Here is a 14,838-nt window from a genome sequence, read left to right on the forward strand (position 1 = left end):
TTTTGAAATTCGACCATTAGCTCCCGAGATGATCGCATTCAAGTAAACAAACAAACTCTTCAGCTTTGATTATTAAATTAATAAAATAATTTAAATTATAGCATTATCGAATATCAAGAATAGCATTAATCGAAGCCGGAATAACTTTCTGATTTATCGTTATTACTGTCAAAAATAAAAACATAATATGATAAGCTATTTTTTCCGCATATTTAATTAATTATTAAAAACTAGTACTCGCTGCGGTGGTTTCGAGGACGTTTAAGATTTTATTTAGTTTTTAAATAGTTTATTTTAGGTTATTATTAATTATTATATTCAAACTATGACTTGGTCCGCATAAAATTGGGTTTTTAAATATAATTTTAAGACTTTTCGGGAAATGAAGTATTCTTCTCCTATATTTAGTAATATTTTTACTTATTAATTCCACTAAGATGAGTTCAGCGGTTCAGCCATACTTTGTAACAAACAAACACACTTATATACGTACAAAACTAATATTATAATTTATTATGTGGGTGGTTGTCTGTTGGTTTGGTTGTTACCTATTTTGTTCGATCTTGATATAATTCTATTTCTGGAGAGAGACATACCTACTTTTCTTTATATCGGAAAAGCACGCCGAAACTTCTTCCGCCGGAAAAAAATCCTCATATTAATATACATACAAAAAAAATCAACCCGATGCAAATTTAGTTTGCAATCCAATCTCCAATTTATCAATCCAGTTTATTGGTTTTATCTAGAATTCACGTGGTTTTTTTATAAACTGAAACACACGGTGACGACGTTGCGGGTAACATCTAGTTTAATAAATTAGTATAGTCTAGAGGTGAACTTCTAATTTTAACCCGTAGGTGAACAGTTTTCCTCGTATTTCGGTGTGAACACCTATTAAGCAATCAACTAAAAATACTTTACTCCACACACAAAAAAAACAACAGAATGACAGAACCACAAAAAGACAATTTATATTTGTTATGTGTTATCACTTATAGTGACTCCTTGCAGGCAACCATTATACTATTTTAATGGTTGCCTGATTTGAGTGTTATAAATAAAATTAGCGGTGACCGTTGACGGTCATTCTAACCACAACCACACGAGAATGAAAGTTAGCTTCTATGAAGCATAGCATAGTTATTTCGAAATTACAGACAGACACTTGAAATGTATTCATTTGTATATAGCTAACGTAATTAATCTATTACTACTTTTAATCTTTTCCGCGATTAAAGTCCCTTTGCCTAGAATATAATTTCCATATCAATATTTATCTCTAAGTTCAATTCGATCGACCATTTTCAATACAACTGAAATCAAATGTTTTAGTGAAACTTGGAATTTTACTTTAGCTTTCATACTCGTATATATCAATGCTGTGTTAAGAGAAGTCTAAAGTGGGCTGGAGTCTTCTATTCAGTGAGTTTGCTTTTTGAACCAGTAATTTGTAGAAGAATTGAAAAATATAATTTAGATTAAAATTTTAAATAACGCACCTGTTAATTTATAGAATAAAAAAAGAATTAAAGTTGCTGTGCTAAAAAAAATCCACTAAACTCAACAACACTTTTGATTCACACATAACAGCGAGCCATTACCGCAGATTTAGCGTAAACAGTCAACAAAAAAGTAATTCAACGTTATGAAAATTATTCTTAATTTGCTATACTCCGCGAAAACTTTACTTTTTACTTTCGCGGAGTATAGCTAATTAAGCTTAATTTTCATAATACGAGTATATCATGGATTTCCGCAAAGTAAGTGCTTCTATCCAAATTTACAAAGTTGTTGTGTTTGTAGTAGTTGTTTTGAATGTTTTAGCAGATAAATGTGCAGCTATATTTATATTTTATTGTCGTATTAGTGCCGTGTCGGGACGGCAAATCAGAATACAGTTGTCACCCCATTTCTTTCCGCGGGTGTCATACGAAGAAGAAGAAGAAGCGTCCTCCGTTCTACTACCACATCTACTGTGACCACCCACCTGTCTGCCCAGCGTGGTAATTATGGGCAACCTCTCTCGTTGGGAGAGGCCTTTATACCAGCAGTGGACTGTTGAAACTTGTTGATGAAATTGTATGCCTGTTGTTCCCCGGGCGTCTAACAAAGCCAACAAGAGGGACATGCCTAACCTCTGTCCTGGCCAAGGGTCGGAGGTACCAATAAAGCTTATCCAGCACGCCAAAAAAAAATAGCTTATGCCTGAAAAATATTAACTTAATACATAATTTTAATTTAACAGCACATTTATCTGTCATAGTTTTTAAATAAACCTTTTCCTGCAAAATTTCGCTGGATATTAGAATATTTGTGTTGGAATAAACGGGTTATACGGGTCTGAAACGTATTCGCTTTCTATAGGCCTCATTAGAAGGCAAAGAGTCACTCAGCAAGCGATGAAAAGACCTATGTTAGGAGTATCTCTACGTGATGAAATCAGAAATGAGGAGATCATAGTCGCAAAGCTGAAGTGGCAAGCTCGGAGAACCGGATGGCGTTTATTATGGTTTACAAATCTCGTGGAAACCGCTTGTTTTCCTCGGATAATAATATATATATAATATATATATAATAAATAAAAAGTAGCCTATGTCCTTTCAACTAACTTTATGCCAAAAATCAAGTTCCTCAGTTGCTCAGTTAGGGCGCGAAGGAAGGAAAAAAATACAAACACTTTAGCATTTTCGCATTTATATTATGAGGATTAACAGATTTGCGCTTGGAATCTAATCCCATATAAACCGTACATTTACGCCGATAAACAGTAACATATGTAGCAAACTATCTGTATACAAACGACCACGTAAATCCGTTGCTCCGTTGCTGCGTGATTCAAGGACAAACGAATAAACACATTTTCGTGTTCAAATATGATAGGATGATAACAAAATATTTTTATTATGAGGTACAAAAAAAATGAGTCATTTACCTTAGAGTACTTCACATTTATTACTTTTAGGTATTTATTTATATTATTTCGTACTTTATTATCATCGTTCACTTTAATTTATTATATCTTTTTATTCTTTTATAATAACATTTACATAGTCTTGTTTATTTAAAGCTACATGAGCCTTCCGGATTTTTAACGAAACATTTTATTAACATCATAGCTACAATTTGAGGAGTTTGCTCGCTCTTTTAACCGTATCCTCGCGCGCCTAACGCGGCAGCGAGCACTGAATTGACAAAATAATTAGTAATGATTATTTAAATGTTGTATACGAATAAAAAAAATGTATTGAGCAATGCTCATTAATTGCTTTGTTACACATTCATTAAATTAAAAACGCACATAGCTCCGAAAAGTTATAGGCTCGTGCCCAGATTAAACTCAGTCCGGGGGTCTGAGCTTGCTGAAAGGAAAGCCGAAGCCTTACCCTCTAGACTATCACCGCTTCCCACTAGGCTATCACTAGGCATATCTTATCGCCTAGTTGGCAACCGACAACACTTAGCTAGTGAGAGTTTTATAACTAGTGAGCTTCTTACGGAAATCAACTTGTTTACAAGACCTTACCGAGACTTTTCCCGCGTGTGCCACATCTACTTCCCTAATAACGCTAGAAAAGTGTCCACGCCAAAGTAGCCGCTTTGAATCGTACACAATATCGAAACACACTTACGCATTTGTAAAATGATAATGAAAAAATATATGAATAAATCAAAATGATAATGAACGAACGAATGATTGAATGGATTTCGTAGCACAAAGAATAAATGCAAAAATAATAGAGCGGTAACGTAATAGGTACAATACGGCAGCCTTATAATAATAATAATAATTTATTCACAAGAATTTAGGCAGGTACATTGAGACTTTGAAATATTATAAAGAACCCAGAACATTCTACCAGTCAGTGTATAAATTTTTCAAATGATGAAAAATGTTACGGTATTAAGATTAAATTAAATTAAAAGAAGAACTTACAAATTTATTATAATTTTAATAGATTCATAATTTATTAGTTTGCAGATTTTCTTCCGAATTACTTGAAACTTACGTTTATATTTTGGCCAATTTTATTATTGTTTTAATTTGGTGGATAAACTATATTACTCTTACTATTTATCAAAATCCACTCAGTACTCAGCAGGTTGTGCAAAAGAGTAACATCCACCTTACGAACTTTCGCATAGCATTTCGATATATTTTTTAATATCAGACTTTGCCCGCGACTTCATCCGCGTTTGTTTTGTTCCGAAAATCATCCTATCTACTCCAGCACGCAAGCTATGTTAATTCAGATGAATTACCTATTCATCACGAAGAGTAACAAAATTCATCAAAATCGGTGCTGCAGCAGGCAGCTGAGCCGAGCATAGGTAAAAAACAAACATACTTTATAATATTAGTATGGCTTACTGACGCCCGGCGCCCTTGTGTCAGAATAATACTGCAGCAACGATTTTGATAAAATTCAGACATGTATATACTTGCGTCCTGGAGACGGACATACGATACTTTATTTTCTGTAAAAGAACCCGGGAAAATTAAAGTGAAAAATATATGACAACTTGACGCCCACTGGGCAAAATTCGACCATAATTAATTTAATTTATAATTTTGAACATTACTAAATTTCTTCTTTTCTTCAATTCAGATTTCGCCAAGGCTACACTGTCAATTTGGCTGTTCCATTCAAATTATAATCCAAAAACCGATTAAAAAGAGGAACATATATGCGTGTTTAAATTAAATACATGCTTATGGTAGTGTGTGTAATGTTCTTTTTATTCATTTAATGTATGTTCTATTTATATTTTTTTACTATAAGTGTGGGAAATTTCAAACATCTCCATCGTCAGCGCAATTTTCGTAAAAAAGCGAACAAAGTTTTTGCTTCTTTCATATAAATAATTGTAGTTTCCGTCTATAGTTTTATACTAGTCTGTGTTCATTATGAACAAGTTTTTCTGAGGGAACCGCACGGGAGGTCACAACTCACGTTAGTGCAGGTTATAGTCAGAAATCACAATTTAAAATGAATCAGAGACAGTTAGTGAGCAAATATAAAGGAGAGAGGACGTGTGAGTCAAATTCATATATTTTTTTACGGGATTTGTCCACGAATTTTCATTTTCGCACCCCTATTTCCTGCGGCTAGAAGTAGCTGCAAATTTCGTTTAAATTCAGTTTTCCATCGGTGAAAGGGAACAAAGATCACAAAGAACGTACTCACCAGTTTAGCTGTTCGGATTAGTGATCCGGACAAATAGACAAATAAATATTTCTAATTGCTTGTCTGTTTCTAGTATGGTAGACAAAAGTTATATATTATTTATTATTACATTTAAGTATTTATTTATTAGGGACTTTTATATTTATTTACAAATCAGCCTAGTTAATATTTTTTAAATTTACAAATAAATAAACCTATAATGATTAAATGCTTACTTATATTTTAAATGCGAGAGTGTGTTTGTTTGTTTGTCCTTACTTCACGCCTTAACTAAGCAACCAATCGACGTAAGTTTTAGCATAGAATTAGTTGAAAAAACATAAAGTAACATGGGCTACTTGTACTACAGGAAAAACATCAAATTCCCAGAGTTGGTTAACACTGGTATTTTTACTGCACTTGTCATACTTCCTTCTCGTGCTAACAAAGAAACCAAACGACTTGTTAATCGCAGTTACATTTACATTATAATAAATTCTATTAAAATAAATAGAATTTGAATAATATCTAGAAACATACCTACCCATAATTAATTCATTTATTTAAACAACTTTATTGCGTAGGTACTAAAAAAGAAAAAGATATTGTATATAGAATAAAAACGCGTACTAGAGACGGCTTTATCACTAAAAGCGATATTCTCCAGGGGCCTTACAAGTCTCATAACTAGGTGGAGGGAAAACGAAATAAATACAATGTTCCTCAAGAAAATACAACCTTACTCCTTATTAACCAGTGTGTCATAACGTCGACATAGCTACGCCGTTATTGACAGCAATTAAAAGAAGTCAGAGCGTGATAAAACTCTGTATTATTCTTCTGTAGAATTGCTCGCCCGCAATCGAGGAATCGTTATTGCATATTAAACTCTACCGTCAAAGTAAAATAGGCCTTGTTTTACTTTTTTTATAGTCGCAAACTGTTACATGTACATATGTTCTGCGAAAACCACAAGCTGAAGAATCGCAGGCAAATTCGATATCTCAAAATTATGTTTTGCATTCGATAACACATTTAATAAAGGGTATTTAACATCACGCTTCGACCCTTAGGAGTGAAATGAACACCAAACAAAATGGACGATGCGATGCGATGGGTCGCAGTATTTTGTGCAGAATAGCGGACGAAATTTGTATACGGAAAATTCTAATATGCGGACGAAGTCGCGATAAATTTAAAATTAATAAATATGTTAATTCTATTTTGATTAGGAAGTTACATATCGGAAGTTTGGACCAACGGATAATTGGACCGGTGTTTGGAGGTGGTCGGATTTTTTTTTTTGCATTGTAGCATGACGCAATCCTTAGCAGGTTTTTTTTTTAATTTGACGGACAAAGCAGATGGCTGAACTGACGGTAAGTAACAAAACCTTCGGCTTTAAACAGAGCGACACTTCGCAGTGCATGCTAGGAACACGACCTACAGTGCCGCCCTGCTGCCATCAACCCCAGGTGTTTAGCCTCGTGTGCCTGTAGTTAGACCGGCAACTACGTACTTCACACGTAACACAGAAAGACTATTTGGCGGCAGCAATAAGCATGGCGGTAGTACCTACTTCCCGGACAAGCTTTGCTACAACAAGCTCTACTACTGCTATAGTTTTTTGCGTACCGTACCCAAAACTTACAAACAGGACCCTCCCTATCGGTCGATTTAATTTTAATTCCCGTTTTCATTAACGACGTACAAAGCAATGCATAAGTAAGTAAATAGTTTTTTTAATCCGGACATCTTTGTTTAATTTTTAAATAACTTCTTACTTCGTCGAAATGGCAAGTTCAAACATAATTATGAATATGCACTTTTTTTATTTAATTCACACTTTAGGTAGACTCGCCAAACTAAACGTTCTGTAAACATACGAAGTGTGCAGCGGGTAAACAATATAAAGTGCATACTTTTATTTAATACCTATAACCCGACTAAATCACCTTTCAAACACAAAAAAACACAATTAGCACGCGCACACACACACACACACACACACACACACACACACACACACACACACACACACACACACACGTCAAACTTATAACACGCGTCGTTTTTTCTTTGGGGTTTAAAAATGCCACCATACAGATGATAGTATTATTTCAGACCATTTATCGTTAAGGTAGTTATCCGTTATACGTATACCATACATCCGTTCAGGCGTTTAGAAGTACTGGGTGAATAAAAATCACATAGGTCATAAGAATAACTCAGTTTATTCTGGGTTTTTTTAAGACCAGAGGCATCTCTCAGTGGCTTTTATCTTTATACTCCACACCAAACAGATCTAAAAGAAATTATAAATCACACCACACAGATTTTCTTGCTTTTCGCGGACTGTAGCAAATTAAGCTTAATTTTCATAATATATCATGGATTTCCGCAAAGTAACGCCTGCTTCTATCCAATCAGTGGCTTTATTAAAGCAGTATTATTCTGTAATGACAGTTAATTTGACTTCTGATGTCTGTAAAGATGGATTGTAAAACTTTAACAAAATTTCAACAATATTAAAATAAGCGATAGTAGTAAGCTCCCCGGACTAGTTTGGAACCCTCCTAGCACCATCTCACCACCTACAGTAATAATGAACATGAACATGAACGTAGATATCGGTACCCAGTAGTGGGAAACAAACATGTTGAGAAAGAAGTTGATAACATAACATAACTTTTTGTTTCAGATTAGATCAGCCAAATGAATAGAGGTCTCAAAAACCTGTAAAAAGTGTCGTCTTAAGCAATATCACAAAATGGGGTATGTCTGAAAAAAATTTGCTACAAGCGCGCTTTGCTACGGAAAAGCACCCGGGATTCTTTCCCGCGTAATTGAAATTATGTACCTTTGTTTTTCATGAATAATTCCATAATTTATTAAAGCCATTATTTTTAATTATATACATTAATATAATATGTTACTATCGTAACTGATAACTGTTGAAGTTTATGTTTTCTTCTTTTTATATATTTACCTTATTCATCATTTTTTATTAATCACTGTCATCTATGACCAGCCTAGACTTAATAACCTGTAAAGAATCATTATCGTGTGTGACCGTCGTCTGTGTACATTTAATCGTTTTTATATTTAATAAGGACCTTTATTTTTTTACTGTTGCCCTAGTACTCTGTGACCTTATGCGACCCTAAAATGCAAACACAGCTAAGGTTGTCACCGCGTTATTTTTGATGAAAACTTTTTACAGGTAATTCTATACAACTATTGATTAAATGGAAAAGTTGCAGTACAAAAGGTTTTCGCTATGACGAATGCTACAATACCAAATATACCACCTTCACAATAAGCCTTGTTTATACAAAATAGCATTAAAAAACTAAACTATAATATGCTATATTTTTAATTGAATAAATTTATATGTAAATAAGTATGGCGGAACACTTAATTTTATTTCTAGTTTTACCTTGTGTGTCGTTTGAAGAAGGTCGTTACATAAAAAAAAAGAATCTTATAAGCTTTATGTCCTTGTGCATGGATTGTTATCGTATGGGCTCGCTTTAATTTCACAGTTGCTGCTGATCTAGTTCACAGAAAGTTCTTAAGGAATAAATTACAAACATGAAATTAACTAGAGTCTGTATTAATAAAATCGACTAACTGCTGGATTGGCTGGCATACGATGATATTTAAATTCGTATCAAGTTTTCATTATTCAGAAAAAAAACAAGTTTCTTATATTAACTATAATTAATAAAAAAAAGTTAAAATTAAACTTTTTTTTGATTTATTATAGTTAAAGTGGGAATAGAAAAAACTCCCTGTAGCATTTCTACTCTCTATGTATTACGGTTCTTTAGCTTGACTAGCTTGTACAACCGAGACTAGCTTTCTATGAGCGAAAGATTTTAAAATAACTTTAAAAGTTTTTGAGTTTACATACAAACATACAAAAAAACAATGGTTGCCACTTTACAATATTACTAGGTAAACGAGTGAGAGGTACGGTTTTTTTATAACCATTTTAATTAGTTAGTTTTATTCTAAAATTAAACTTACAATTATTTGATGTCAGAGTTATTTTACATAATTGAAATTTGAATACCTACGTATATTGTCTTTTTTGTCCATACTTGGGTGTTCATGTTTATATCATCGTCATCATTAGCCTTTTAATGTCCCACGGTTAGAGACAGACTTCGTACAGCGTCTCGTGAAACATACCTTAATTTGTTAAGCACAACATATTAAGCGGCAGTACATACTCGACGGCCGATTGGCGCAGTGGGCAGCGACCCTGCTTTCTGAGTCCAAGGCCGTGGGTTCGATTCCCACAACTGACTTAATGTTTGTGTGATGAGCATGAATGTTTTCAGTGTTTGGGTGTTTATATGTATATTATAAGTATTTATATACATAAATAAAAATATTCATCAGTCATCTTAGTTACCATAACACAAGCTACGCTTAATTTGGGGCTGTGTATTGCCGAAGTATATTTATTTATTATTTATTTATACTTTTTTCATACTTTTTTTTTCAGTGCAATAACATTCCACGTCCACTGCCGTATAATAGGCAGTGCAATAGCCCTATTACTGCACGGCGGTAACAGTATAGCAATGTTTTTTGCCATGAGAGGCGACATACTTAAAGACCCAGACATAGCCAACCTGCAAGCCACTCAATATAGGTATCTTACTATATGGAATGTGGTAAGAAAATACTTCATTAATTCAAAGCGTTAGTGTATAAACAACCATAAATAAAATATATAAACTTAGAATCATTGATTCTAAGTCTATATATATTATCTTCGAATATACGAGTGAATTAAGTCACGACTGAGTTCTACATTTTACAAAATTATATTGACTAATTCTTCATTACAAAAATTCTGACAATAACAAATCACTGTAGCTTACACCGTATTAGTTGTCACTCCTTACGTCACCAGATGTTATCAACAAATGTTTTTGACACGTGCTTTAAATCCAAAATAACAGCTCATCCACTATTCAACAAGTAATGTACCATTGTCTGACAGCATCACCTTTCGACAAAAACAACCAGCATTGAATCATGAAAACAAAAATTTTAAAAAAATTCAGACAAAAATTTCAAAAAAATACGTTAACTAGGTTGCCTTGGACTTTGCCCAAATTATTAAAATCAATCTAATCCAAAATCTTCTGATGACAAATCAATTTAGCCCTTGACTACAATCTCACCTGATGGTAAAATTAAAAATAAAGTAAATGATGATGCATTCAAAGATGGTAGCGGGCTAAACTGTTAGATGTATCGCTTTTTTATTGTGCTCTTCCTAAAAAAATGTAGCTAAAATACAGATTACTAAATTCAATCTGTCTGATTTTTAACATAAGGCAATAGTGGTTCGTGTTGTAGCTCAAGCCTGTGTTTTTATGTAAACTTATTACAGAATGTCGAACCTTATTTCAATAATCAAAAATACTTTCAGGCTTTCCAAATAGCGTATTCAATAATGAATCTAGCGTGTGACATACCGCTATTCTTGAAAGTTAAGGAAGAGTCGTCGCCCATATTATGCTACTTAGAGTATGTAAGAAAATATAGAAAAGTTGTTTTTGGAGGCGTCATCTTTCCAACTGGCGTGGTAAGTAAGATGGTTTTTTAAATAAAAAGTTACCCTTTCAGATACATATTGATATTGGATTTGATTTATGTAATAGTACAAGTAAATAAATAGAGTGAACAAACGGTCAGGCTGAAAGAGTCTTACAGGTTTGTCTTATATTTGGAGTTATGAAAATGAAGCTTAATTTGCTAAACTCCGCGAACAGCAGCAGAATCTGTATGGTGTAATTTATAATTACTTCAATCCGTATACTCCACACCAAACAGATTCTCGGCAATGTACCCTCTACGCACGTTTCACTCGTATATTACACCATACAGTCTACAGATTCTGCTGCTGTTCGCGGAGCAAACAAATGAAGCTTAATTTTCATAATAAATTATGGATTTTCGCAAAGTAACGCCTGCTTCTATCCAATATTTATATTGGAAGTATTCGCCCGCTCCTTTTTTGTAACCTCCCACCTGATGTTAAGTGGATTACCTTCGCCAATGAATAGAGCAACATTTTGCATGGCATGTAAGGAACACGTCCTGCAACGTGCCTTCCTGTGTCCATCAACCTGAGGCGTAGGTGTTAATCCTCATGTGCCTGTAATTACACTGGCAACGGCGAACTTAGCGGCAAAAATAAGCATGTTTTTCCGTCTCGACAAAACGTGCCGATTAGCAATTTATCGTTGCAGCGTTAAAACATACAGGTTATATGAGACATACCTCCTATGAGACACGGATCGTTGCCTCCACAGTGTAGCATAAATCATCCTTAACAATAATGTGTCAATTTTACTGACACAAAGGTTTGACCTTTCGTCTCCAATAAAAAGTTATTACCTGAGCTGAGAATTTAATGGTTTGCAACAATGTTAACAAAAAATTACCGCCTCTAAGACAATATGAGTATTTCTTTAAAATGCAAATTTACAATTCAAAAAAATAATAGTTTCGGAAATACATATATAAACATTCTACATAGCGCTAACGACGTTTTAAAACTTTTGAGATACATGTATAAATGAAATTAAAAATTAAAATATACAAAAGATATTACAAAGTTTACAATATCCTCATAGAGTTTTAATATCTTTGCATATTCTGTATTTCATTCGGAACAATTCGTAACTTAAAAACTATTGTTTTTAAAAATTTTATTATTTTTATTTCCAGGCAATTTTCACCGTATTTTGGCCAATTTTCATCTACAACAGAGAGCTTATCTTCCCTAAGTTCATAGACAAAGCTATCAGCCCTGTATCCAACCAGATCATGCACTCAGCAATCTTCTTCATCGTGATGTGGGAGTTACTTTTCCATCCAAGAGCCAAACCAAGTTCCCACAAGTTATACTTAGGTCATATGGCTGTTATATTCTTCTCCTACTTTATTGTGTAAGTAATACATACATACTCTGGGCTAAAACTTCTAGTCGAATTAGAAATTTTATACAATTAAACTTTGTTGTTCCCCTAAAATACGGTTTTATGACTTTGTTTAGTGTATTTTAATGTGCGGATAGCGCGATTTTATTTAGTCTGTTTTGGTGTGTGGATCGAACTATTCAATTTAGAGGGTTTTACTGTATTGACTGCACACTTCAATTTAGTCTCTTTAACTGCATGGCAGAACAGTTTTATTCAAACTGTATTACTGTGTGTACAACGTAACTTTTTTCAGTCGGTTTTACTGTGTGGTACGCACACTTTAATTAAGACGGTTTTACAATGTTTACTGCACACTTCTATTTGCCGGTTGCCGGTTGGCGCAGTGGGCAGTGACCCTTTCCACATCCAAGGCCGTGGGTTCGATTCCCACAACTGGAGAAATGTTTGTGTGATGAACATGAATTTTTCTCAGTGTATTATCTGTGTATTATATTCATAAAAATATTCATCAGCTATCTTAATACCCATAACACAAGCTGCGCTTACTTTGGGGCTAGATAGCGATGTGTGTACTGTCGTAGTAAATTTGTTATTATTATTATTATTTAGTCTTTTTAACTGCATCACAAACTTTTGCTCTCTTAATGTGTCCAGTATACACTTTTTTTCTGATTTACTGTGTGCAGAGTACACTTTTATTTGGTCTTTTTTATTGTGGCAATACAGACATATTGTTTTTTGCACACTTTTAGAGTTATATTGAGGGGTTCGTTAAATTTCTTTCCTTTTCTATAAGAGATGTCCTCATAAGTGGGACAGATTTTAAGAGTTCCAATTATAAGAAGTTAAGTATTGATTATATATTTTGTTCCAGATTATTCGCTAACTACGCCGAGCGTGGTACATGGCCGTACCCACTGTTCACTATCGTGTATGGCACCATATATTTCCCCCTATTATTAGCAGCTCTATGTATTATATACGTATCTGCATACTTTATACAATGGCCTCTAACTTCCTTAGTATATAATAATATTACCTGTAAAAAAACTGAAAAAATAAGATGAGATGTAATTTTCGATTGTTTTATTTTTATTCTTACGCTCAGAATTAATATAATAATAATCAATTCAATGTATTCAGATCTAAGAGTACAGTAGAGCAATCCTTTTCAGCAGGGAAACGTCTTCTGTGTGCCTATTTGAATAAAGAAATACTTACTTTGACTTGATTTGAAGATAATGTATTAGATTGATTATTATGTATTGAATCTGGCAAATACATAGCATTGCATTCATTCTTGCATCCTGGAGATCGAAATACTACTTTCTACTTCGGAAAAGCACCAGGGTAATATTCTCTGTCGATTTTAGTGTACAGGCTTTGTTATGTATGCACGGCTTTACAGATAATCCCGACCATGTTAGATTAGCGGTAGCTTGTATTCAAAATTAGTCTTGTTCATGGTTTCTGCATGTTCTTGATTCTGTGACTTCAAAATATGTTGTTATTTTTTTTTAAATCTACTCATCTAAATAAAGTTTATTACTGATATACTATTTGTGATACACGTATCTTGATAAGATAATAGTGTTATATTGATCGTTGAAAATTTACAAATTTTTTGACTTAACATGCCTGCGATATGCTGTGTCGGTATTTCAAAATTATATATTTCATTCTTGCTTACAGTGAAAGTTTATTGATGTTATTTATGATATCTTATAAAATAAGGAAGGAATAGTTACTAAATAAAACACAACCCCTTGCAAGTGATTCGAGAATAATAATAAAAACAATTAACATTTATTTTCTATTGTTCCTCAACTCCAGTCCCCACTACTTAGGTACAATGTTTGTTATGAATCCATAAATCAACAAAGCTAACGTAAGCACACGTTGACCGAAAAACAATCCAGCGGTCTTTTTTCCAACAAAACTTTTTTTACAACAAAACTTTTCCGGACATTAATACTTTTTTTGCAACAAAAACTCTTTGTAATATCAACATAAAATACGAGAACCTAAAAGTCGGGGCGTAATAAATTTTCGATCAACATGTACGTACAAAATATCCACTTTTCTTTAATATAATCTGTTATATTTTTACATAGATATATGATTTCTTTTTTATACTTTGTAACTCTTTATTTTTTTAATATGTTCAGTTAATGTGTAAAAATACTCAATATTTAATAACAAATGAATATTTTTTCATTAAATATAAAATAATTATCTCATAGAAAACAAGAGGTACAAAATTTTACTATTTATTTATAATTGAGAGCCCCCGTCTTTGTCTTGTGGGCTCTTTTTGTATATAATAGAAGCTCTTTTTTAAATAATTATTGAGAAACAATATTTAATTAAACCAATTAAAAAAACCGTTTCTGTACAGGGATTTTAGGTAATTCATGACAAAAAGTAAGTAATTAATCAGTATAAATACTCGCAATTCTTATGGCGGAATCGGAAGGATCAATTTTGATTCTACTTATGAATCTGCGTCTATGAAGTATCCTAAACGATTGGTCTTAGTATTTTTTTCACTGATTTTATAATGACGCGTCGCATTTCATAAATTTTGCGGTACTTTTCATGATCCAATGACCAGTGGCGTGCACAGGGTTTGTGATCAGGGTATGCATAGAGCAGGTACATGGCATAAAATGGAAAAAAGTCCCCTCCAATACGGG

The 14,838-nt window shown here is 33.3% G+C and overlaps 1 protein-coding gene across 3 annotated transcripts; it reads left to right on the plus strand.

Moving 5' to 3' along the window:
• The first annotated feature begins 4,984 nt into the window (after window positions 1–4,984).
• Window positions 4,985–13,209, plus strand: LOC120625225 (androgen-dependent TFPI-regulating protein-like). Of its 3 annotated transcripts, none has more exons than XM_039892221.1 (6): window positions 4,985–5,037; window positions 7,870–7,943; window positions 9,685–9,856; window positions 10,624–10,779; window positions 11,928–12,148; window positions 13,017–13,209. In XM_039892221.1, exons 2-6 carry the CDS (start codon window positions 7,939–7,941, stop codon window positions 13,207–13,209), a joined length of 747 nt encoding a protein of 248 aa, XP_039748155.1. In that variant the 5' UTR covers window positions 4,985–5,037; window positions 7,870–7,938. The 3 variants fall into 3 exon arrangements, with proteins under 3 accessions (XP_039748155.1, XP_039748156.1, XP_039748154.1); XM_039892222.1 differs by lacking the exon at window positions 4,985–5,037 and adding an exon at window positions 6,868–6,893; XM_039892220.1 differs by lacking the exon at window positions 4,985–5,037 and having other exon boundaries at window positions 7,870–8,010.
• The last annotated feature ends 1,629 nt before the right edge of the window (window positions 13,210–14,838 follow it).

Source organism: Pararge aegeria, chromosome 7, assembly GCF_905163445.1.
Source record: "Pararge aegeria chromosome 7, ilParAegt1.1, whole genome shotgun sequence".
NCBI lineage: Eukaryota > Metazoa > Arthropoda > Insecta > Lepidoptera > Nymphalidae > Pararge > Pararge aegeria.